At 37.6% G+C, this 21,673-nt stretch overlaps 5 protein-coding genes across 7 annotated transcripts; 2 read left to right on the top strand and 3 right to left on the bottom strand.

The window, feature by feature from the left end:
• Nucleotides 1-478: 478 nt before the first annotated feature.
• Nucleotides 479-3,433, top strand: LOC125186943. Of its 2 annotated transcripts, none has more exons than XM_048083430.1 (9): nucleotides 479-664; nucleotides 748-929; nucleotides 1,195-1,290; nucleotides 1,434-1,490; nucleotides 1,731-1,811; nucleotides 2,206-2,240; nucleotides 2,396-2,485; nucleotides 2,563-2,719; nucleotides 2,850-3,433. In XM_048083430.1, exons 1-9 carry the CDS (start codon nucleotides 541-543, stop codon nucleotides 2,967-2,969), a joined length of 942 nt encoding a protein of 313 aa, XP_047939387.1. In that variant the 5' UTR covers nucleotides 479-540; the 3' UTR covers nucleotides 2,970-3,433. The 2 variants fall into 2 exon arrangements, with proteins under 2 accessions (XP_047939387.1, XP_047939386.1); XM_048083429.1 differs by having other exon boundaries at nucleotides 745-929.
• Nucleotides 3,434-3,751: 318 nt separating this feature from the next.
• LOC125187750 (nicalin-1-like) lies at nucleotides 3,752-8,622 on the top strand. The gene is made up of 14 exons (XM_048084384.1): nucleotides 3,752-4,095; nucleotides 4,750-4,916; nucleotides 5,213-5,316; nucleotides 5,393-5,459; nucleotides 5,590-5,682; nucleotides 5,757-5,921; nucleotides 6,004-6,144; nucleotides 6,229-6,306; nucleotides 6,729-6,841; nucleotides 6,941-7,001; nucleotides 7,104-7,271; nucleotides 7,501-7,602; nucleotides 7,973-8,062; nucleotides 8,274-8,622. Exons 1-14 carry the CDS (start codon nucleotides 3,801-3,803, stop codon nucleotides 8,334-8,336), a joined length of 1,707 nt encoding a protein of 568 aa, XP_047940341.1. The 5' UTR covers nucleotides 3,752-3,800; the 3' UTR covers nucleotides 8,337-8,622.
• A 237-nt stretch (nucleotides 8,623-8,859) lies between these two features.
• On the bottom strand, nucleotides 8,860-12,184 carry LOC125187751 (mRNA-decapping enzyme-like protein). Of its 2 annotated transcripts, none has more exons than XM_048084385.1 (8): nucleotides 11,933-12,184; nucleotides 11,784-11,824; nucleotides 11,565-11,614; nucleotides 11,073-11,217; nucleotides 10,431-10,487; nucleotides 10,236-10,359; nucleotides 9,227-9,694; nucleotides 8,860-9,081 (listed from the first exon to the last, which is right to left on the bottom strand). In XM_048084385.1, exons 1-8 carry the CDS (start codon nucleotides 12,089-12,091, stop codon nucleotides 9,022-9,024), a joined length of 1,104 nt encoding a protein of 367 aa, XP_047940342.1. In that variant the 5' UTR covers nucleotides 12,092-12,184; the 3' UTR covers nucleotides 8,860-9,021. The 2 variants fall into 2 exon arrangements, with proteins under 2 accessions (XP_047940342.1, XP_047940343.1); XM_048084386.1 differs by having other exon boundaries at nucleotides 10,272-10,359.
• Nucleotides 12,185-12,945: 761 nt separating this feature from the next.
• On the bottom strand, nucleotides 12,946-16,998 carry LOC125189489 (OVARIAN TUMOR DOMAIN-containing deubiquitinating enzyme 6-like). The gene is made up of 8 exons (XM_048086762.1): nucleotides 16,844-16,998; nucleotides 15,319-16,360; nucleotides 14,902-15,067; nucleotides 14,043-14,168; nucleotides 13,796-13,941; nucleotides 13,656-13,721; nucleotides 13,402-13,576; nucleotides 12,946-13,320 (listed from the first exon to the last, which is right to left on the bottom strand). Exons 2-8 carry the CDS (start codon nucleotides 16,036-16,038, stop codon nucleotides 13,100-13,102), a joined length of 1,620 nt encoding a protein of 539 aa, XP_047942719.1. The 5' UTR covers nucleotides 16,039-16,360; nucleotides 16,844-16,998; the 3' UTR covers nucleotides 12,946-13,099.
• A 937-nt stretch (nucleotides 16,999-17,935) lies between these two features.
• LOC125191141 (casparian strip membrane protein 2-like) lies at nucleotides 17,936-19,456 on the bottom strand. The gene is made up of 3 exons (XM_048088624.1): nucleotides 19,195-19,456; nucleotides 18,395-18,518; nucleotides 17,936-18,290 (listed from the first exon to the last, which is right to left on the bottom strand). Exons 1-3 carry the CDS (start codon nucleotides 19,428-19,430, stop codon nucleotides 18,075-18,077), a joined length of 576 nt encoding a protein of 191 aa, XP_047944581.1. The 5' UTR covers nucleotides 19,431-19,456; the 3' UTR covers nucleotides 17,936-18,074.
• Between the last annotated feature and the right edge of the window lie 2,217 nt (nucleotides 19,457-21,673).

Genomic DNA, 21,673 nt, shown 5'->3' with positions numbered 1-21,673 from the left:
TTCTCGTCTTTGCGCTTATTCTTAGCTCTACTTAGTCTTGTTTCATGTATCACCATTATTTATATATATTGACACAAGTTACACTCGATATCGGATGCCGGATGGTGTCGTGAAAGTAGGCGAGCAACGGGCGATTGCCGTGAGTCAATCAACAATGTCAGATGACGACATTCATCGGCAAGGGCCCGTGGGTTCATCTCCAATGTAGCTGCCTCAAACGAAAAAGAGAAAGTCATGTACTTAAAAAACTCGTACTTGTTCAATTGATCGTCACATTTCCGTTAGTAAATATGATTATTTAATATTCTATGTAATTCGAACATTTTCTTATAAGAATAAAAAAGGAAAAAAAAACTTTAACATTAAAAAATTCCCAATACATTTTAAAAAATCGTTATTTGGAAGGGCAAATCCGTCATTTAATAAAAGGTTTCTTCTCCACTTGAGAAGATTTATCTTCAGTCTATCTTGTAATCTGTTGACGGCAACCTTCAATCTCAGTAGCTGCAAAATTCAAGGAGAAAAAAAAGCAAATAAACAATGAATTCTCTCTCAGCTACTGGATTTTCCCCAAATTATCCACTCATTCACTGCATTAATCGTCGTCGATTCTGCTCCAGGATGCCGGCCGTCTTCTCCAGCCTCAAATCTTCGACTACTCCCGGTAATTGCCCCAAATTTTTAGGTTTATTTATATATTATTGAAAATGTGAATGCTAACAGATTTTGTTATTGTTTTGATAGTAGAAGTGGATGAATTGATTGGAGATGATGTCTTGCAAGCTTTCTTCAGAGAGAGGAAATCCGATGGCGATATTATTGCGAGAATTTGCGATGAACTTTGGCTAAGGGGTGCTAATGCAAATTATAGAAATTTTGAGGAGGTTGCTGATGATGAGAACTTCAATGCGCAACAGGCTTTCGAAGAGGTATATAACATTTTGCCTCTTCAGTTTTTTCAATAATATTCTGCTTTTTAAAGCATTCTGCATATAAGTGTTGTTTGCATTATAGCTGCAGTTCTCTATGCAATTGAGGTAGATGCCTTACATGTATATGTATATTTTAGATTGTCAGCATAAATGTGTGTGTGTACCTATTTGTTATGTAAAGGTTTTATGATGATTAGTTCTCTATGCAATTTTATAAAGAAAATTTCTATTTGCATTACCAACAATTTAGATTTTTGGACAGGGAAGTGAAGGTGGGTTCCTGAAACTGAAGAAAACTAGTGAATGGCTGATGGGAGACACTGACTCGGCGCCAATGAATAAGAAAATGACCATGAAGGTTGTACACTAAGTTGCGTTGATTTTATTGTCTGGTTTCTCTGTGAGACAAGCAAAATTATAGAATGTGCAGTTCTTGTTATCTGTTAAGATGATTCACTGACGATGTTTACACTGCTTCTGCTGATGGTGAATCGATGATAGGAGGTAGCAGACGAGAGTGAGAGAAGGAAGAGATTGAATTTCCTCAGATATGAAGCTGTATGGACTCTGAAACTCTATTTATCAGTTCCACTGGTTTCATTTCATCTCAACTGTTAGGATAGCTTTAAGTATTAGAGTGACTGAATCTTGGTAGATCGTGTGGGGGAAATGATCAACTTAGATGCATTTTCATTACTTATTTCAACTATATTGTTAAGTGGTGTGACAAGACAATCTTAAGCATCATAGGATTTCTCCAGTCTGGTAATATGTGGACTTTTGCCATTTTGAATGCAGCTAAAAAGGGAGCTGCTTCTTTTGACTGTGGCCATTGGAACTGCCTGTAGTGGATACTGTCTCGTAACTTTATCAGTCCAGGTAAATAAGTCAAGACGTACATGTTTCTATGAGCTCAAGACATGTTATTTGGAAAACTAGAAAAAAAGGATTATTATGCTCTGAAGTAAATGTCATATCTATATTTTGTCTGAGGGTATCTTTCACAACCTTGGCCTTTGTTGATTTTGAGATGTGGATCTGAATCCATGTTTGTTTTATGATTCAAAATCCTCAGAGTCCAATTTATTCCTTTTTCATTTATCTCTGTTTTTCTCATTTAGTTTTGATAGAAGTCATTTTTGAAAATCTCAGAACAAACTCACTTTACCATTACTCTGATCCTAAAAATCTGATGCTTAGGAATCAAAATCCTTCTCAAGCTCAAAATAAGCATTCCCTTAAAAATATGCTAACCACATCCTGTGTTGCACAGGCTGCTGTGAGCTATGCAACAGGAGTTCTTTTCAGGTAACTCTTGGAAACATTTCTTCGTACGAATTATAGTTTGACGATTCTTGGACCCTTGTGCTGTTACCATCTCTGTCATTTGACGATTCAACAGTACCTATCATGTTCTTCATATCGATGGTCCCATGTTCCTCTTGGTAATTTTGCTCCTGCAGTTGCTTGTATTTTCAACTTCTGTGCAAACAGGCGGACAACGTATCACGAGAAATGGTTCCAGAAATTTTCAGAACAAAGAAGGCCAAAAAGTGAAGCTTTTTCCTCCTAGAGACCAATTCTGTTTATTCCATCAATGTGCTAACTAATAGTAATTGAATGATATCAGAATTGGAATAAGAAGCGAGGATCTGCAGGATTCGCTGGAGAAAACTCTGAAGGGTGCTGGTCTTGCTCTTTCATCTCCAAGGCTCGTCATCCCTGCTGCAATATACGGCCTGTGGGAACTGTCACAGCATTTCACCCACGACATTTTTGATTTTCAGGTAATTCTCAAAACTGGATCACGACACTCATAATTTTGATTTGCAAAACACAGCTGAGTGACCTCTACTTTAACTGCTGTCCCAAACAAGGAATTCTCGAGCATTTCTAATTGTTGATGTTGTCTCATAGCTCGTGCCAGCTATGGTCGGGCTGTTTGCATATAAGGCTGCTGCACTGGTGCAAGTCTATCGAGACAATGAAGACCTTCAGTTTATCTTTCCCGACAGTGCAGATGGATCCAGTGACTGAACTCATGGGATCTCATGCGAGCAGGTGAAGTAACTATAACTGAGACACAAGGACTTATCCGTGGACATTAGCTGTGAACTTCATAACACCCGCCCCCCTACCTTTGAGTTCTGATAACGTCTCAAACAATCAACTACACTTTGAGAAATAACACGATGGAGATAGTCAAGTTTAGCAGTAGAAAAACAAGATGATGTAGCTATACCTGAGTACGAGTAGAATCAGACAATGAAACGAATGTTGCAACATCTTCTACTACTTCACCAACCTGTGGAGCCGTGGAGGTCAGATGTCGGAATTCTTCGTGAAACCCAAGTTTTGGCTCTCATATTGTGGATTCTTGCAGTAGGAAGTAGATATATGTAGTATGTATATAAATTCGCTTATACGTATTAGATTGGTTTCATTAAACTCTTCTTGTATTCTCTTAATTTTGCCAACAGAAAAGTCTATTTTTACTACTAGTTGGTTTGTTTGTAGAAGGCAATTTTCTTGAAACTTACTACTAGAACTTATTGCATTCAAAGAAGCATAGGTAACTCGCAGAGAAATGGGTCATCTTTCTAGGAACGGAGAGAGTAATATTTTTTTTTTTCAGGTTATCATTAGCGGCAGAGAACTTACCAAAGGAACTCTAAATTTAATTAGTAAAATTGATGATTGAGGAGTAATAAATACTGATAATAACAACATTAGAGCTCGCATAATTAATAATTTCATATTAATAAATATTAATGGCAAAAAAAATCTCTCCCACAACACACACATAAAGACTAAATAGACTAGAGACTTCCCACACTCTTTCAGATCAAAGCTCCAAAACCTCTACCAATGGCGAAATCTCAGTCGTCGGCGTTGGTGGAGCCGGTGTACTCGTCGGCAATTGCGCTGCTGATTATAGTCATGGCGTGCGCCGAGCTCTGTGACGCCATCGCCGTCGTAGACGTCTACCGCCTCGTGCAGTACGATCTGGCCGGCGTGCCGTTTGGATCCAGACTAGCCGCTCTCAACCACCACGCCGCGTCTTCTCTCTTCTCTTCCTCCGCCGCAGCTGGCGCAGCTGCCGATCTCTCGCGCACCGTCCTAATACTCCCCGTCCGCGATTTGAATCTCACTTTCATCAGAGGTCGCTAATTTCCTGCATTTCGTGCTTTTTTGCTTGTTTTTCTATTCATTACGAAGCAGTTATGCTCTATTTTCGAGGTTATGGAATTCAGAATTGTTGTTCTCGGTGGAATTATGTGGTTGTATGTTTTGGATGATTTAGTTGATTGAATACTTGAACAATCCAGAAAAGCTGGAAGTTCTAGGCGTTAGTTTAGGATGAAATTGCAGTTTAGTTGAATTCATTTTTACTTAACTATTTTGTTTTCTTACTTGACTAAATCTACTTGAAATCTCAATTCCTAAATGGCGCATTAGCTCCTTTTCTCTAGCACATTGTAACTGGATAACCACACATTCATTAGTGATTGAATACTTGAACAATCCAGAAAATCTGGAAGTTCTAGGCGTTAGTTTAGGATGAAACTGCAGTTTAGTTGAATTCATTTTTACTTAACTATTTTGTTTTCTTACTTGACTAAATCTACTTGAAATCTCAATTCCTAAATGGCGCATTAGCTCCTTTTCTCCAGCACATTGTAACTGAATAACCACACATGCTTTAGTATTGGTTGTGTTTATCACAATCCTCGCCAAAAATGTACAATTACTTCTGCAGTTGATTCGTTAATCATACTGCTGTAACCTATTTCTTTATTTGTACTTATCATTGCAGAATATATTGAGGAGAAGAAGCCATTAGGTGGTTTATTGCTTCTACTCCCCCAGGTTCTCAATCCACAGATGTTAGGTGGCAAGGATGAAGCAGGTCATGCTCCTGCGGTAGGCATTAAGGAAGTGTTGCTTGATCTGGAACGGTTGCTTATACATGCAAGCATCCCTGTGAGTGAAATAGATTACTTGATGTACTTATGTAACATGTATTTATTTGATCAAATTCATGTTTTTCATCTCTCTACTTCTTCATTCGATGGAAGAAAATGAAGTTTCAGTTTAGCTTGTACATACAAAATAAATTTGTGTCTGAAAGGCCAGGGAGGTTTTCTATCACATGCTTAGCTTCTTGCTAACATGTTTGTAGCTATTTGTTATTTGATTAATTGATTTAATGTTTAATAAATTACTTTCTAATTTTCAGCAATTATCTGTTGCCTGATTATAATTATCACAATTTTCAGTATCCTGTGTACTTCGGTTTTGAGGATGACCATGTCAATGCTGTCCTAGCTGATGTCAAGAAGAATGATGCTACTGGTCAGCTGGCGACTGCCACAACTGGCGGGTTAGTTGATATATTTGTTGGGGAATCCTTTTCAAATAATCTTATCGTAGCTGATTCCTTTATTAACATGTTTCAGATACAAGCTTGTTGTTGCTGCACCTGAACCTAAGAAAATTGTGTCTCCAACTGTATCAAATATCCAGGTTCTAGTTTTTCCTGATATTTTATATTGGGGTATCTAGGGCATGAACTTGGTGGCTTGTTTGATGTGTCTTTGAGCTACCCTTGTGACTTCAACTTATTTGTAAGCTTTTCAAATATTTACTTTTTCAGGGTTGGCTGCCAGGATTGAGAGCTGATGGAGATTCAAATCAACTTCCTACCATAGCTGTAGTGGCATCATACGATACATTTGGGGCCGCACCAGTAAATCTCTTTCCTACTTAAATCGGATTGTTGCTCGAAGCTCGGTATCTAATTATGCATCTCTATGCTAACAGGGATTATCTGTGGGAAGTGACAGCAATGGAAGTGGTGTTGTAGCACTCCTAGAAATAGCTAGATTGTTCTCAATTTTATATTCAAATCCTAAGACAAGAGGAAGGTATAATTTACTCTTTGCACTGACATCTGGAGGGCCTTATAACTACAATGGGACTCATAAGGTGCTTACTTCTCCCCTTATTCCCTTTTTTATACACTTGGATCATTGTTATAATATTCTGACATTTTACCTCACCGTTTTAGTGGCTCCATGGGTTGGATCAACGCTTGCGTGAGACAATTGATTATTCTATTTGCTTGAATAGCATTGGTTCTATCCACAATGAGTTATATCTCCATGTGTCTAAGCCTCCAGAGAATGCCTACATTAAACAAATATTTGAGGTATGGCTCTAAGAATAAGACAGGGATTAACAGCTGTTCTTTGCTCAAGTGCTTCCTGCATTATTTACAAATGCACTGTTGCAGGGTTTCTCTAGTGTGTCTAAAGAACTTGGGATTAAAGTTGGGCTGAAGCACAAGAAGATTAACATTTCTAATCCTCGGGTAGGTAACATCAGATCCAAACTGCAAGATTTTAAATATGCGTACTGAAAATATTATAAGACTTGTCTATGTGAGTTATATTTGACTAGCCTTTTATTTATTCAGACAATGATCTAAAAAATTGTTTGTAGTGTTCTAAGATGAAGTGTGCTTTTTTCTTGTGTCAGCTTAAACATTCCTGATATTGCCTTGTGGCTGGTCAATTAACTTGCACCTTTTATACTTCTATTTTTTGTGTGATGGGTGTAAAATCTTAATTAGTAATTTTGTGCTTTTTTATGAGTTTGACTGCTATGTTTCAGTGAGCAGTAGGACACAAGAGGCTTGTCTTTATCTTTAAAAGATGAATTATTTTGCTGATCTGTTTCTCTATTCATCTCAATTTCCGAGGTTTTATATGCTCAAGCTGTTTATGATTCTAGGTTGCGTGGGAGCATGAACAATTTTCGAGGCTGAGAGTTACTGCAGCTACACTGTCTGAGCTTTCTGTTGCACCTGATTTTCTAGAAAGTGTTGGAGGTCTGTCAGATACCAGGTTGTTACTCGAGGAATGAGAATCACTTATTTTTCTTTTTGAATTTAAAACTCCTTTTTGTATGAATCATTCTATAGTCAACCCTGGTCACCTCTGCAGGAATTCTGTTGATGAAGATTCAATAATCAGAAGTGCAAAATTAGTTGCTGAAAGTCTTGCAGTAAGACCCTTGTAGCTAGTTTTTGCTTGAATTTTATTTTTCTATTGAGGTGATTGTAATATTTTCTCAGTTCTCTCACAAATGTTTATTTCTCATTAACAGAGGCATATTTATGGCCAGGAGGGCAAAAACATTGATGTATTTGCAGATGATAGTAGCTTAGCAGTAAATCCTTCTTACATACGTTCATGGTTACTATATTTGTCAACAACACCTCGAGTGGCTCCATTCCTTTCCAAGAATGATCCTCTTATCATGGCACTGAAAAAGGTATATATCACTCTAGTCTAATTTACATTGACTCCTTGTCAAACACACATGATCTGTATTTTCAATTGTTTTCATCAACTAATCAGAACTAGTGGTGTATATTTTTCTACTTCAAAGAGCAGTTCATGGTTGCATTGTTCCTTGCAAATTGTCGTTTGTACTTTTGTTGGTATCGTGTCCTTTCTTATAGGACATCCACTTATAACTGCTGCTCAAAAATTTCTGATAGGAATTGGAAGATCACACTGCTGACGTGAGAGTGCAACATGAAGTACTTGATGGGATGTTTACTTTTTACGACTCAACAAGCGGCAGCTTACACATCTATCAGGTGCCAATCTGAAAGTCTGGAATCTCATTCACTAATCCATATTGATCATCACTATTGAAAAACCACACCGCCACTTTGGAACTTTCTTCTCCCGATTCTTGTTATTTTCTTCTCTCTTGAGGTCATGTCTTCCTATGTTGGTTAATATTGCAAGCAAAAGAACATTTGTTGCCATCCATGTTCCATTTTTACGGTACTTACTTTCATCGGGAACTTCTGCCTCCAAACATAGCATTTATAGTCCCGTGACCAGTTGTGCACATAGCATCCTAAGTCACTTTATAGGCAGCATTCCCAGTCCCCGCATTATACGATGTTCTTTTCTATTTCTGTGAAAATCTGCTGATCATAATTACTCTCCTTGTTGCAGGTTGCAAGTGTGACATTCGACTTACTTCTGCTGCTGGTTCTCGGGTCTTACCTTATTACTCTATTCAGTTTTTTGGTTATAACTACAAGGGTAAGCCAGCCTCGTCTTTCTCCACCCAAACATCTTATAATTCGAAGACATCTGACACAAAATAGAGCACAAATCGACATAACTCGAATGATAACAAGAAACACGACCATATCTTGGGTTAAACTAATTTCGTTTGCTTACCTTGTCAGATTGTTGTAGATTTGGGCTCGCTCTCGATTTGATTTGATTTGATTTCATATATTTTCCGCAGGGTCTTGATGATCTGATCAGTCTATTCCGTCGCCCCACCTCCCGCAAAGTGAAGTCAGTTTAACTTGGTTAAATCCCGGCAGTTTGTTCCTTTCATAGTTTGATTAATGCGGCATAGATCTCAGACAGGAGCTGCAGAGCTCACTCCACGGTTCACGCCTTAGAGCAATCCGGCATATTTTGCATCCCTCATTAATTCGTCCCTCAATCGTTTCTTTTAGGGGATAGACTACTAAGGTAGAAATTTTTTGTTCACACAGAAATCCAGGAGCTCGCATGTAACAACTTTGTGCTCAATATTTTTGTTTTAGACTATTTTGATGCAAATGGAGCAGATATTTTTCATGTTATTTTTCTTTTTTAACACCAAACTATTTCATCACTACAAGTTCTAAGACTTTGGAAGTGTGCCATTCTCAAGTTGGGAAGTAACGGTTGGAAACGAGCAATCACTCGTTATCAAAACCAACGTTCTTAAGACCAACATTTTTGACTTAACATGGTTGGAATCAATTTTGGGAGCTAACAAAGGTAATAAGTATTGATCAAAATGTGAAAACGAGACGATGTAAAAAGGAAGTAGCGCATAAAAACAACTAGTATACTGCTATTAAATAACGCAAGCTCTATACAAGGATTGTATAGGAACATTTATGGTACGTTCAAAACTACATAATGAACAACGACTTGTACACTTTCCTTCTACTGATATTAAGGCAGGATATGGAAATTCAAGCAGCAGACTTATATCATGACTGTTGGTGTGAACTAAGCATCGCTCTGTAAACCATGTCGATGAATTGATTGTCCTGCGAGCACAAATACCCGACCATTCGGGTGTTAGAAGGGAACAGACAAAAACCCCCTCCACTATAGTATTGTTGCAGATATAATCTACAAGGCACATGGAAGAACTTTGCTAGTAAAAAGAGATCTGTGAATCGTAATGCATACCTGAACAAGCAATTGAAGTGCATCCCGAACCTTTTCTCTGCTGATAACTGGCCCGTAATTTGGTGTAGGAGTAGTTGGAGTGAGTGATTGTGGGGGTGTTGGTGGTGGAAATGGCTGGAGTAATGGCGCACCATAAGGTCTCTGTAAATTTCCTTGAGGATTCAATGGAGGTGCAGTTGGCACCGTTGATGATACGGGAGGTATTACCAGTCCAGAAGAGGAAGGGGGAGGTCCGAAAAAGGTTGATGGTTTCACCAGATCAGTTGAGCGTTGTGATGTGGTACGTTCAGTATTTTCAAGAATAGACATTATAGGGGTAGAAGCAGATAAATTAGATGGTGGCTGAGCAGTTGCCAAAGTGGGCAGAGTAACATTCTGTGGATGGGATGTGGGAATAGCAGTTGCTGAAGGGTTGAAAGGCTGTCCTGAAATTGCTGTATTTGGAGCAGATCCTATGTTCATAGTGTTCTGCAAATTTATAACTTCCACAGTCAAGTTTATCCCCATATGTTTCAACACATGGGTCATTTCAATAACTGTTAGGTAAATTATCTCTAATACTGAAACTAAATATATAATTAGAAGATTAGTCTTTAAATTATATGAAGAATTAACTCTCAATTTTGTATCACTACAGAGGGATTCTTGATCCCGAGTGGCGAGTTATGTTGACCAAAGAATCATAAAACTTGAAAATATTCTAAAGAGACTAATTTGAGATTTAAAATAAAACAAATGTCCCCAATTTAAAATAAAATTATCTCTCAACTACACTGTCTACACCTACCTGGTTAGAAGATGCTGCTAGCTCGCTTACATGTTGAAAGACATACGGAAATATGTTTGAAGTATTTCATGGTTAAAACTAGTTCTCTCACATCTTTTAATCAAAGACACAACAAAAAGAAATGTGTTAAATTGCTTACTCATTAAGTCTAAACTAATCCCTATTTCCCAATGCTCAAAACTCAGCAAACATTGGGAATTTATAAAGATAAAGAAAACGTACACTGAAGAAGTTTGTAAAAGAAGGATCCTCAGAAACCTCTGTTGCATTAGCATTGGAAGATGTTGGCTCCAAGGGACCATCCATTACTGCCAGTGTTGGAACTGCTTCTAGTTCTTCAAATTCACTGAGAAGATACTTTGGACTTAGTAGGCACCTCAATGGTCAATAGGAATTGAACAGATAAACATGAATTACCTTTTCACAGAAGATACTTTGGACTTTGTAGGCACCTTTGAATATGCATTAAGTATCCTAGAAAAAGGAAACAGAGCATTAACATGATAAGGCAGACAAAGATAAGAAAATAGTCACCCTGAGCCCTGAGGAATGGGCAACATGAGCCAATAAAACTTTCCCCTAACCCATACACATGCATCAACACTAGAGTGCATTTCTCGCGCAGGAGAACATATATATAATGTAAACATTTCATGGTAAAGAGCCTTAGAGTCAACAAATTTTTGAAACGGCATTTTCCAACAACATGCTCCTAAATCAATACTCTAATCTAATAATTTCTCATTTTTTCCATTTAGTTACTACACTAACCAAATAAGTACAGGGGGAATAAGCTACTGTTCAATACCATTAAGAAAATACACGCATGTGGGCTAGTCGCACTGTACTCCAAGTTAGTGATGAGACAATATTACAAGACAATCCATAATAAGCATATAACTAAAAACAGTTAGATAAATGTCCCAAGACAGCTACATAGTTCCTTTCATAATAAAACCAGAACAAATATTTATAAGTTAGCATGTTAACCATACTCTATGGAGTTACACAGTAACAGATGCAAACAAAAACACTAGCAAATAGTATTTGATATCACACCTGCTAAACAAATTCGCAACCTCTTCACATTCACGTGCATTGTAAAACCAGATTCCATTTACTTCTTGTGAAGCATTTCGATATAGAAGATATGGAACCTGGACTTCATACTCAAAATCTCCCAAGAGATTCTCCACCAGATTATCTGCTTAAAACAGAAAATACAGGCCTTAAGCATCCAAATATAGCTATGGTAAGCTTAAAAAGTTAAACTATTGCATAATATTACTACAAGATTATTTATCAGACAGGTCACTGAATCGTATAAATGGAGATCCTATATTTGTCAATCACTCTTGTATAGCATGATATTGAGAACTCTAATTCTGAAAACACAACTAGTCCAATTTGTTATACATCAAAAAACTTAGTACTAATATATAAGCATACAGATCTAAAACCAAGATTAAAGATATTTTTAAAAGACTAGAAGCAAAAACCCCCCCTCTGCACCCCAAGTAATTACAGAATGAGATAAAATCAGTGACTAACCAGTATTTCGACGGTTCATTACTATGAACTGGAACCTAGGCTGGGTATTCCTGAACAAACAAAAAACCCCAAACATCAAATAACAAGCAGAATTAAACAACAAACTCACAAAATCCCCCAACCAACACAAAAAAAACAACAAATTTCATTCAAATACCCTATTAAATCAATTCAATCTACCAGAAAATGGAAACGGAACTGAAACAACGAACGCCTCACCTCTTAACGACAAAAAGCGAACCCTCCACATCCTTCCGACTCTGCCAACACAAAATCCACAATCACAAAAATTAACAACACAGAAACCCCTAACCTAAACGAATCATCAAATTGAAGAGCTGCTGGAGTAATGTATTCAGACAGCGTACCCATTGGCTAGTGTCGATGTTGAATTCGTAGAAGGTGACGTGTGCGGCGGTGATGAGAATCTCCTCCACGAAGGGATCGATCCGCTGCAGCACCGTGAGATTGAGGACTTTGGTGGTCTTCTCGTCGAGATTGGGCATCAATTTGCCGTTCTGCGACATCGTTTCAGGGACTATCTCACTCCTCCTTGCGTGTGTAGAGAGAGAGAGAGCCCTAGATTATTTTTTGCAGCAGAGCTAAATTCTACTCTTGTGAAAATAGATTTTCTCAATTAGCAGGCTTTGTTAAAGTCGGTTAAGTTGGGTTAGGGGTATATCGGTCATTCCGCTATTTTTATTTTTTTTTTCCAATTTGAGTTTTCTCCTTATTCCATAACACAAATATTTTGTAAATGTTTATAAAAAAAATTACATTAGAAGATTTTCTTACATTATTATCCATTTTGCTATATTAACGAAATTGTTTTAAATTTATTAATTAATTTTAGTTAAATAAAAGTATAGTAGTTACAAAAATATACTCCCTCTGTCCCCGATTAAGAGTCACACTTTTCCATTTCAGTCTGTCTCCAATTAAAAATCACACTTCATTTTTCCCATAAATAGTAAGTAGGTCTCACATTCCACTAACTCAATTCACTAACATTTTATTATAAAACTAATATAAAAAAATGGATCTCACATTCTACTAACTTTTCAATCAACTTTTCTTTACATTTCTTAAAACTCGTGCCCGGTCAAAATATGACTCTTAATCGGGAACGAAGGGAGTACTAATTTTTAAATAGTACTTCACTAATTTTCAAATAGTAATTATTTAAGGACATGGCAATATCTTAGTTTTGCCAAGAGAAAAATCCTTATAAGTTCGAAATAAAATTTGAACCATGCCAATCTCATATTATATCGAAGATAATAAAATACGAGACTGAAACACAACAAGCGAACACACATACACACAGCGCACACAAAACAGTGAATCAATAGAAGCATGCTCTAAAACAGGACCTTTTGAATGGCTAAAGGAAGATAAGCATAGCAGATTCCCATTTTGTGGTTCGAGTATTTCTCATATTGAAAACAACCAAAAAAAGCAGAGCAAGTTCAAAATTCCACAAGCTGTTGGCAAATGAGATTAAAGAGTCTGACTAAAGCTCTGCTGCATCATTCTTATTTCTCGGTTGCTTTGCCTTTATTTCTGCCACTACTGCTCGTTTCAATCAGGTAACAGGCCATGGAATCGACGTCGTCTCCAAAAATGCTAAACGCCTCGACCACCTGCAGATAGCTGAACCCCATAGATAGCAGCACCTGCATGCTGCTGCTGCTCAGGCCTGGGCTGGACCCCTGATCCCGCTCTCCCTCCTGCCTGGAGACACTTCCGGATGCTCCTGACAAGACAAAAAGGTTACAAGTTCAGCTCATTGCAAAGAATTTATATAATTGTCCAAGCCTTTTCAGTAAGCACTCACTTGCTGCAGAGGATGAGGGTTCGGCTCCAGAAGTCGAGGACCCCATAGGACCGACTTGTTGCTTGAACATATTACTGGCTAGATACTCTGCCCTTGAAGCTTCCATCACCGTGCGTTCCATTTCCCTCTCAGTCAGCTCAATGTCCGAGTAGAAGCGTCCCTCAGCAAGAAGTGCCTACCGAATGAAACAAATCTGTTAGTCAGTTTCAGAGTACAGATGACTGTTCCATTCTTTAGAGATGTTACATCCTTACATTATCAATTTGTTGATCCTGTTGAGCTTTGATTGCTGCCTTTATCTTACCCGCATCAATGTCCGTCTGTTGGATTAACACCAAAAGCGGCGAGCATGAGGATGCGGCGTATGAAGGAATGTTCAAAAACACACACTTACCCCTCGAAGGGAACTATATCCAAGCCCAGCACCAATGGTCCGCCTAAGTGGATCAACAAGAGAATTGTAGTGATTTCCACGGTGGTAGCTTAGCAGAATTGGGGGCTCGTCGGTCTGGTAATTTCGGTGGAATATATTTATAGGTTCTACATCACATAAATAATGATTTAATTGCTAGACTAACAAGAAGGGATCTTATATAACATAGAAAGTCTGAATTAAAAATCATAAAATGCATATAAATCACCTGTGCTGTAGGAATAGATATGTATAGGCCGGTTGTACATTTCTGCTAAAACCTGAATCTCCACATTATTTCCATAGACCTTCAAAACAAAAAGAACAAACCCCAAATTACGAAGAATCACAACCACTCAGGCTCGGGTCATTCCACTTCTTCCCCAATAGTTCTCTTTCCAGTTGGGTCGAACAATCATTAATAAATGATACACAAGAAACAAAATGACATGGTTCTTCATTATTTCAAATCATACTAACATTTATGAGAACATGAAAAGCCAGTTCCCTCCATGATAGAGGCTCAATTTCTATGACATAACCAATAGGCATATATAACCCCTATGTTCTAGCAACTCTAACTTATCTGTTTCTGAAGATCATGTTTCAAAAAATAAATTATTGGCCGAATCTCAGTGAAAGGACGACTCGACGGGTCATAGAAGGCATCATGTTTTTCCTTTTTATCATAAAGTAGGTAGGTGGTTGAGGTGGGCATGCTGGATCTCCAAACTATTAGAGTTGGGGGGATTTTAAATATTTATGGTTATATTCTTAAGAGGAACAAGCCAAACAAATACACCGTATGCTAATTGTTTTGCTCAAAATCAATCACTAACAGTTACGAAACGATACAGCACCTAATTACCGCATATTTTGAAAGGTGAAACTGTCAAAGACTAGTAAAATAACTACTGCTCAGGAAGTAACCTCAGTAAATATTAGGAGCTAGGACTAGCTTCTTCGTTGATAGTACAAGTGAGAGTTTTCTCAGTCAAAGTTCATCAAATATATTTTCTGTTTAGGTGAGATGCACTGACCACAAGCACAAGAGGGGTGTACTAATGAAAATAAAGAATATCAGAAAATTACCATATAGTCAATGCACATCTGTCTAACCGAATCATATAGATCTGAATCACCATATACTTGATCTGCAACAGCACGAAAAAGACAGTTCCCATCCTCTAACATTTTTTTCACTTCCAAGCCTTTCACTCGCCTTAAATCAATCACAAATTGGCGTTCTTTTTCCTGTATCAGATAAAAGAAGTGGTTATCACACTACTCTGGCACATGAACTAATATTATTTAGCAAGTTGTAACACATAAACATATAGACCACCAGAATTAATTTAACCATGCAACAGTAAAAAAAACAGCAAGCAAGACATTGACTTGTAGATAGATTCTTAATTTTTATTTGTATAAAGGTATAATAGTAGAGCTCAAGGATGTATAAATGAAACACAATTGTTCAAAAAGCTGAACCAAATAAAACTCACTGCATCATCATAGCCCAAACAAAAGCTCTGGCTTTGCTCATCAGCACTGTTATATCCTTCACCTTCGCAATGAGACCGAGGTGAAGATGGGCGAGATTCAGTTGGCGGTGATCTGATCGATACACCAGGCAAGGCTGCAGGTCTCCTGGATGGGCCTATTCTAATTGCAACTGGGTCCGCAGATGGAGATCTCCTAAAAGTCGAGTTCACTGAGGAAGGCATTGGAGGTGGTGGTGGTGGATATGAACTTCCAGGGATCTTCTGGATAGAACTTCCAACCATTGCATCAGTTTCCCCCTCCATCGACATCCCTACTACCCCTTTAACCAAATCTCCGGGACCTACACTGTCATCATTATGCACTATCTCATCCTCTACCAATTTTTCATCTTGCAGGTTGCTGTTCAAACCTCCAGGAGAAGGATCCTCACTTTTGTTGTCTGAAACAGCACAATGATCTGACAAATCATCCAGTACATTCTGATCTTGCACTTCTACCGAATTTTCATCCTTCACTGTTGCTTGTGACTGCGAAGAAGTGCCAGTAGCTTGTGACTGTGGAGAAGCTTGTGACTGCAGAGAAGCTTGTGACTGCAGAGGAGCCAAAGAAGACAATGGAGTAGGTGGTGATGTTGATGATCTGTTTTGGTTGGATGATGATGAAGACGATGATGATGATGATGAACCGGAAGAACCTCGCTGCACTACAATCCGAGTCATACTTACCCTCTTCACTGAGAACCCAAGGAGACACTTTTTATCCTCTTATTTTTACCCAAATTAGAGATTCACAGGTTTCAGTTTGTCACGTGTTCTGGCCTTGGGAGCAGTCACACCAATTCCACGGGTAAGTGATTTATTCTTCCAGCCGGCTATGCTCTGTTCAGCACGAATCAATCTCTGCATTCCCCTGACAATTCTCATGAGACCTAGACCTCCAAACCTTTTATTCTTGACCAACAAAACCCTCTTTTAAATGAGTACTAGAATTTACCAGTGCTTAAGCCCCGGATAACGAATAATCACATCCAAGACTCCACAACTGCAATTGAAACAAAAGAAATAAACACATAAGTAAAAGTTTCTGGACATTTCAACCTCAAGAAATAGACAAACACAACTGTCGTGATTCATTTGACAAAAGAAATCAACACATAAAAACTGGATTCAGAGCATTTACTAATCATTCAAGATCAACCATTCAAGAACAAGGCAATTCCCAACCGCAATCACCAAGTGATCAAGAATTTCAATTTCCAAGAATTACCAATAACACGTAATTAAATTACACTGCGCGCATCAATACAGTAAACCTTCAATTAATAAGAAACATCACCCAAATCGCACGAAAAAAAAATCGCCACACATACATTTTACGCATAAAATCGACTTCGAATAATCAATCGAGGAGCTGGAGATTCGCAATTTCCGGATTAAAAATCACAAAAACAAAACCTAATTATGAACTGAATTAAGAAATCAAACCCCCCAAGAGTTGACCCGTTTCCAAGCTGGAGACACTCACCTGATTCAATCGATCAATCAGATAGCTGTAGCAGTGTTGCGAAGGCGATGATGAGCGAGAATATGACTTCGGAGAGAGTGTGTGTAGATGTGTGTGTGAATTTATATGTATGTATAGGTGGAGAGAGAATGATAGAGAGAGAAACAGAGGGCAGTTTTGTGGGAAGGAAAAAAAATAGAAGGCTGAGTTTAAAGAAGAAGAAAAATAAAAAGAAGAGCACGTGACTAAGGAATTTAGTTTTTCTTTTTCTTTTATTTTGCATTTGCATCTCTTTTCCACGTGGCATTTCGCACGTGTCCGCAGCAGCTGATTTTCGCCATTTGTTTACTCGTGACTTGATTTTATGGAGTATTTGTTTGTTACCTCAAAAATCAAAATACTCAATATGTTTCCTCAATACTCGGGATAATTCTAAATGAGTTTATATTTTCTCAAAATAACTATTGAATATGACTAATTGACTATAGTCATCGTTCTGTTCATATCTCAATTTCTTATGATTCAAATTATAAATCATTTTCACAAGCCAAAATAGTTGATGGGTCAAGTCCTAGACACGTAAGATTGAAGTAAATTGAATTACTAAAATTAAAAGTAATGCTAAAACTTAAAAGTGTGAAAGTTTGTTTAATTTGAGATGGTACTGTTTTAAAACTTTTGGAACGAAATTAGAAACTTTATTTTTATTAATATTTAACCAAAAAAAAATCACTGGTGTCGAATGATAGTGCCTAAATCTTCACATTATAATATAGAAAATAGATATTGACACCTAATAATATGTTACTGTCAAAAAATTGGATTTTTCTTACGAACTTTGTAATTATGAAATAATATCACGAACTTTATTTCGAGTGTTATTTTCCACCAATGAAAAAATTCCGGCAAATAATATCAGAATACAGATTTTTTTCGTAATTTCCCGACAACTTTATGAATTTCAAGATTTTCAATATTTGAAAATAGTTTTTCTTGAAGCATACCCTCCACATTTGTTTCTCAATCGATTAATATATCTGAAATTTTTTCACTCGTGGAAAATAACAAATTCCAGATAAAAATTATTATATTATTTGCCAATTTCACAGCCCGTAGAAAAAACCCAACTTTTGACATAGAAAAGCTTTTCACATTTCAATGCATCTCCGAATAATTACATGATTTTTAACAATCACAAATGTCGAAATTATAAAAAGAAATTAAAGTGGAAAAACAAAGAAGCTCCTGAAAATCAGTGGCTGCGCAGCGCCACCGCGGAAAGCACGATCAAGAAGATGAGGATTACGGCGGCGATGAACGACGCCACCACCGCGCCGCTCACACGCTGGCAGAAATCGGTGAACTGCTGGCAGATGGCTAGCCAGTTCACCGTCGAGTTGCCGTTGTGCGATAGGTACACAATCGCCGCCGCTGCTGCCGCCGCCGCCGTCGTAAACGCCGCCACCGCCTGCTTTCATTATATTTTTAAAAATTGCTATTTTTTTTTTGTAAATTAATTAAAGTAGGAGATTAAATGTGATAATAATAATAATTGGAATATTAATTAATTACCGTGTCGAATATGAGAAGAAGAAGCTTGATTCCCGCTGCTTGAGGTCGAACAATTCCAATAATGGAGAAAGGCAATGATAACACTAGGTAGCTACTAGCAATAGCATTTGCCACCACAAAAAACCTATTTTCGATTTTGTACCATCGTTTTAGCATTTTATACGAAAAAGGACATTAATATGCACTGATCACTAGAGAATCCCGTATCATAAAATCATACACACACATCTATACGAGCTACTACTACAAAAGAGGCAATCAAGAGTTTAACAAAAATCACTGAGCGGCGAGCACCAATTAACATTCATGATATCTAAAGAAAATTTTGAGATATCACCGAGCACTGATCAATAGATCGGTAAATATTCGATTTTGTATCATCGTTTTAGTATGGTATATGTATTCGATTTTGTACCATCGTTTTAGTATGGTATACACATACACAAATAAATAAACCTAAAGAAAATATATCTGAACAGCCATAAATATTTACCTACTCCAAAATATAATAGAGAATCTCGTACCATAAAACCACATACTATACATTCAATTTAAGCTACCACTAAATAAACAGGCTTTAGGGAGCACTAAAATTGCTCGCTAATCACCGAGCCCTAATTAATATTCTCAACCACTTATCGAGCACTATATTTTAAGTCAAAGGTCTGAAAAAATTTGAGACTGAATACCTCGATAACTTCCCGAGCAAACATGTACTCGGAAAGTTGTTTATTTAGCTAGCACTTCGGTTTTCGACTAAAATAAAAGTAATAAATTACGATAACGCTTAGTGTGATTACGTGAAAGCGGGGAGATCATCGTAGCTGGCTTGGAACTGGAAGAACTGCGTGAAGAAAGGGAGCGTTTCGTCGGTGGTGCCCATGGTGGCGGCGGCGGCGAGGGCGGCCGCCGCCGCGCATAGCCGGAGAATGAAGTCGAAAATTGAGGCGCCTCTCTTCCACGGAGCTTGCCGGAGTGGAATTGCGGATGTGTAAGCGACGGCTTTGGATTCGGATATGTTTTTTGTCGAATTCATCGTGATTTTTTGTGGATTCGATTAGATGAAAGAGAGAATTGGAAGATATTGTGTTGAAGAATTGGTGAAGAATTTATAGAACGTTGATGGAGAGGGAATATTTTTGGTTGAAGATGGATTAGTTAATTAATCATTTTTATGGATTTTTGAAAATAGGATGAGATTAGGTTATTTTTTTTTTATGTGTGGAGGAGTTGTGATTATTGATTAACTTGCTCCACCTAAATATTTATGATTAATTTTGAATATGGTTTATTGATAAAAAAAATATCATGAATTATTATCGAATTTCTGGAAATTTTGGTAGAACTTGATTGTTATAATCATGAACACTAAGATTACCGACAATTGATGTTTCTGGTAATCAATTCCACACATTAGGACCTCAAAAGGTCTCAAACTAATTGAGGATGGACGGGAATTATATACATCTTCCAACTTTCCTCCATTCTCCGATATGGTATGGATTTATAACCCAACAAATGTACCTTCACCAGACATATTTTGATGATGTGAGGAATGGAATGAAATTATTAAACACATGCATAATGAAATTAAAACTTTCATTTGTTTTTAAATTGAAAGTACAGTTACCAATTACTGGTAGATTATACATTTAGGAAGTGTCTATTTTGAGGATTGAAATATTGATATTTGGTTTCATTTAAGCTAATTTCGCTGGATTAATATTTTCACTAAAACGGTGGATTTTAAAAAATAAAAATGCTTGCATAATCATAAATCATCTATTTTATTCATTACGAAAAGTATATTGGAATTTGGAAACACTCTCTCATTATGAAATGCAAAATAAATTATGCAATTACAATATATATAGATTCAAAGCACCAATGTTATAGAAAAATTATTAAAATAATCGTAATTTCTTATTAGTATTTCACAATTTTTTCATATGACTTAATTCAACTACCACCAAAGTACCATAAATAGTACGTATCTGTCACCTATTCATTTAAACTATATTCCATTTTTAGTTGACAAAGGTAAAAAACAGTTACATAGGTGTAGCCAAGTTGACTCCAAATAAAATCAAATTATAAAATGAAATACTACCTGTAATATAGGAACTATGAACTGTAAAACCCTCACAACCAATAACATAAATAAGTAGAAAACAATCTTGCTCAACCATTTTTCACATCTGTACAAAACCATGCAGAAAGTGCCATTTTCATCACCAAATTTCCCATAAATTCTTGAAATCAATGCTTCAATGCAATCCCCTCTATAAATGTAGTTCAATAATGTTTGCACTTTCATCACAAACTTCTTCACCATGAGATTTGTGAGTCTTTTCTTGAATCTCATTGTCGTAGTGTTTGTGATCTTGCCTAGCTTTGTCGCTTCAACAAATCCCCTTTGTCCCTTCAAATGGCCAATTTGGCATTGGCATTGGCATCACTACTTCCATCCACTGCCCGGAGATGCACCGCCATCTCCGACCTACTCTCCACCACCAACTCCGGTTTACCCTCCTACGCCAAGTATACCGAAAGTTCATCCGCCACCAATCCCGGTCTATAAGCCACCACCATCAACGCCAACCCATCATTCTCCTCCGACTCTTCCTCCCCTAGTCCCGGTCTATAGTCCACCACCATCAACGCCAACCTATCAATATCCACCGCCTCTTCCACCCCTAATCCCGATACATAATCCACCACCATCAACGCCACCCCATCAATCTCCTCCAACTCTTCCACCAAGTGTACCAAAAACTCCACCTCACCACCACCACCACCACCACCATCACCACCACCACCACCACCACACACCCATAACTCCAAGATACAACCCTCCCTCGACTCCGCCACTAATCCCGTTATATAATCCACCACCATCAACGCCAACCTATCAATCTCCTCCAATTCTTCCACCACCAAGTGTTCCAGAAACTCCACCTCACCACCACCACCACTGGCACCACCAATTCCACCACTTGTTCGACCACCTCTTCCACCACCACCACATACCCAAATTTCCAAGCTACAACCCGCCCTCGACTCCACCACCATCAACGCCTATTTGACATACGACTTTCCTCCAACGACACCATCTCCATGAGCTATCATATTATCAACTAAGCTTGTACTAGTAGCTAGCTTTAATATTTTTGCATATTTATCTTTCCCTTATTTTGAAATTCAACAGAAATAAATATGGAGATTGTTGTACTCACCACATTTTGTTTTATGGTTACATCCCTCAATCACAAGAATCAC

The sequence above is a fragment of the Salvia hispanica genome, chromosome 5, assembly GCF_023119035.1.
Source record: "Salvia hispanica cultivar TCC Black 2014 chromosome 5, UniMelb_Shisp_WGS_1.0, whole genome shotgun sequence".
Taxonomy (NCBI): Eukaryota; Viridiplantae; Streptophyta; class Magnoliopsida; order Lamiales; family Lamiaceae; genus Salvia; species Salvia hispanica.
The sequence above is the reverse complement of the archived record's forward strand: the minus strand, read 5'-3'. Positions and strand labels throughout refer to the sequence as shown.

What these genes read in the sequence shown, in the direction of transcription:
- LOC125186943 (XM_048083429.1), top strand. Translation starts at nt 541, where the DNA reads ATGAATTCTCTCTCAGCTACTGGATTTTCCCCAAATTATCCACTCATT. An exon ending in TCGTAACTTTATCAGTCCAG is followed by an intron (nt 1,812 to 2,205) that starts GTAAATAAGTCA and finishes TGTGTTGCACAG; the next exon opens with GCTGCTGTGAGCTATGCAAC. An exon ending in AGAACAAAGAAGGCCAAAAA is followed by an intron (nt 2,486 to 2,562) that starts GTGAAGCTTTTT and finishes GAATGATATCAG; the next exon opens with AATTGGAATAAGAAGCGAGG.
- LOC125187750 (XM_048084384.1), top strand. Translation starts at nt 3,801, where the DNA reads ATGGCGAAATCTCAGTCGTCGGCGTTGGTGGAGCCGGTGTACTCGTCG. An exon ending in TTATACATGCAAGCATCCCT is followed by an intron (nt 4,917 to 5,212) that starts GTGAGTGAAATA and finishes CACAATTTTCAG; the next exon opens with TATCCTGTGTACTTCGGTTT. An exon ending in ATACATTTGGGGCCGCACCA is followed by an intron (nt 5,683 to 5,756) that starts GTAAATCTCTTT and finishes CTATGCTAACAG; the next exon opens with GGATTATCTGTGGGAAGTGA.
- LOC125187751 (XM_048084385.1), bottom strand. Translation starts at nt 12,091, where the DNA reads ATGTCGCAGAACGGCAAATTGATGCCCAATCTCGACGAGAAGACCACC. An exon ending in GTTGCGAATTTGTTTAGCAG is followed by an intron (nt 10,488 to 11,072) that starts GTGTGATATCAA and finishes TCCTTTTTCTAG; the next exon opens with GATACTTAATGCATATTCAA. An exon ending in CACTTCAATTGCTTGTTCAG is followed by an intron (nt 9,082 to 9,226) that starts GTATGCATTACG and finishes TTGTGCTCGCAG; the next exon opens with GACAATCAATTCATCGACAT.
- LOC125189489 (XM_048086762.1), bottom strand. Translation starts at nt 16,038, where the DNA reads ATGACTCGGATTGTAGTGCAGCGAGGTTCTTCCGGTTCATCATCATCA. An exon ending in AGGATCAACAAATTGATAAT is followed by an intron (nt 13,577 to 13,655) that starts GTAAGGATGTAA and finishes TTCATTCGGTAG; the next exon opens with GCACTTCTTGCTGAGGGACG. An exon ending in ACCCTCATCCTCTGCAGCAA is followed by an intron (nt 13,321 to 13,401) that starts GTGAGTGCTTAC and finishes TTGTCTTGTCAG; the next exon opens with GAGCATCCGGAAGTGTCTCC.
- LOC125191141 (XM_048088624.1), bottom strand. Translation starts at nt 19,430, where the DNA reads ATGAATTCGACAAAAAACATATCCGAATCCAAAGCCGTCGCTTACACA. An exon ending in GATGATCTCCCCGCTTTCAC is followed by an intron (nt 18,519 to 19,194) that starts GTAATCACACTA and finishes AATCGAAAATAG; the next exon opens with GTTTTTTGTGGTGGCAAATG. An exon ending in TTCTTCTCATATTCGACACG is followed by an intron (nt 18,291 to 18,394) that starts GTAATTAATTAA and finishes TAATGAAAGCAG; the next exon opens with GCGGTGGCGGCGTTTACGAC.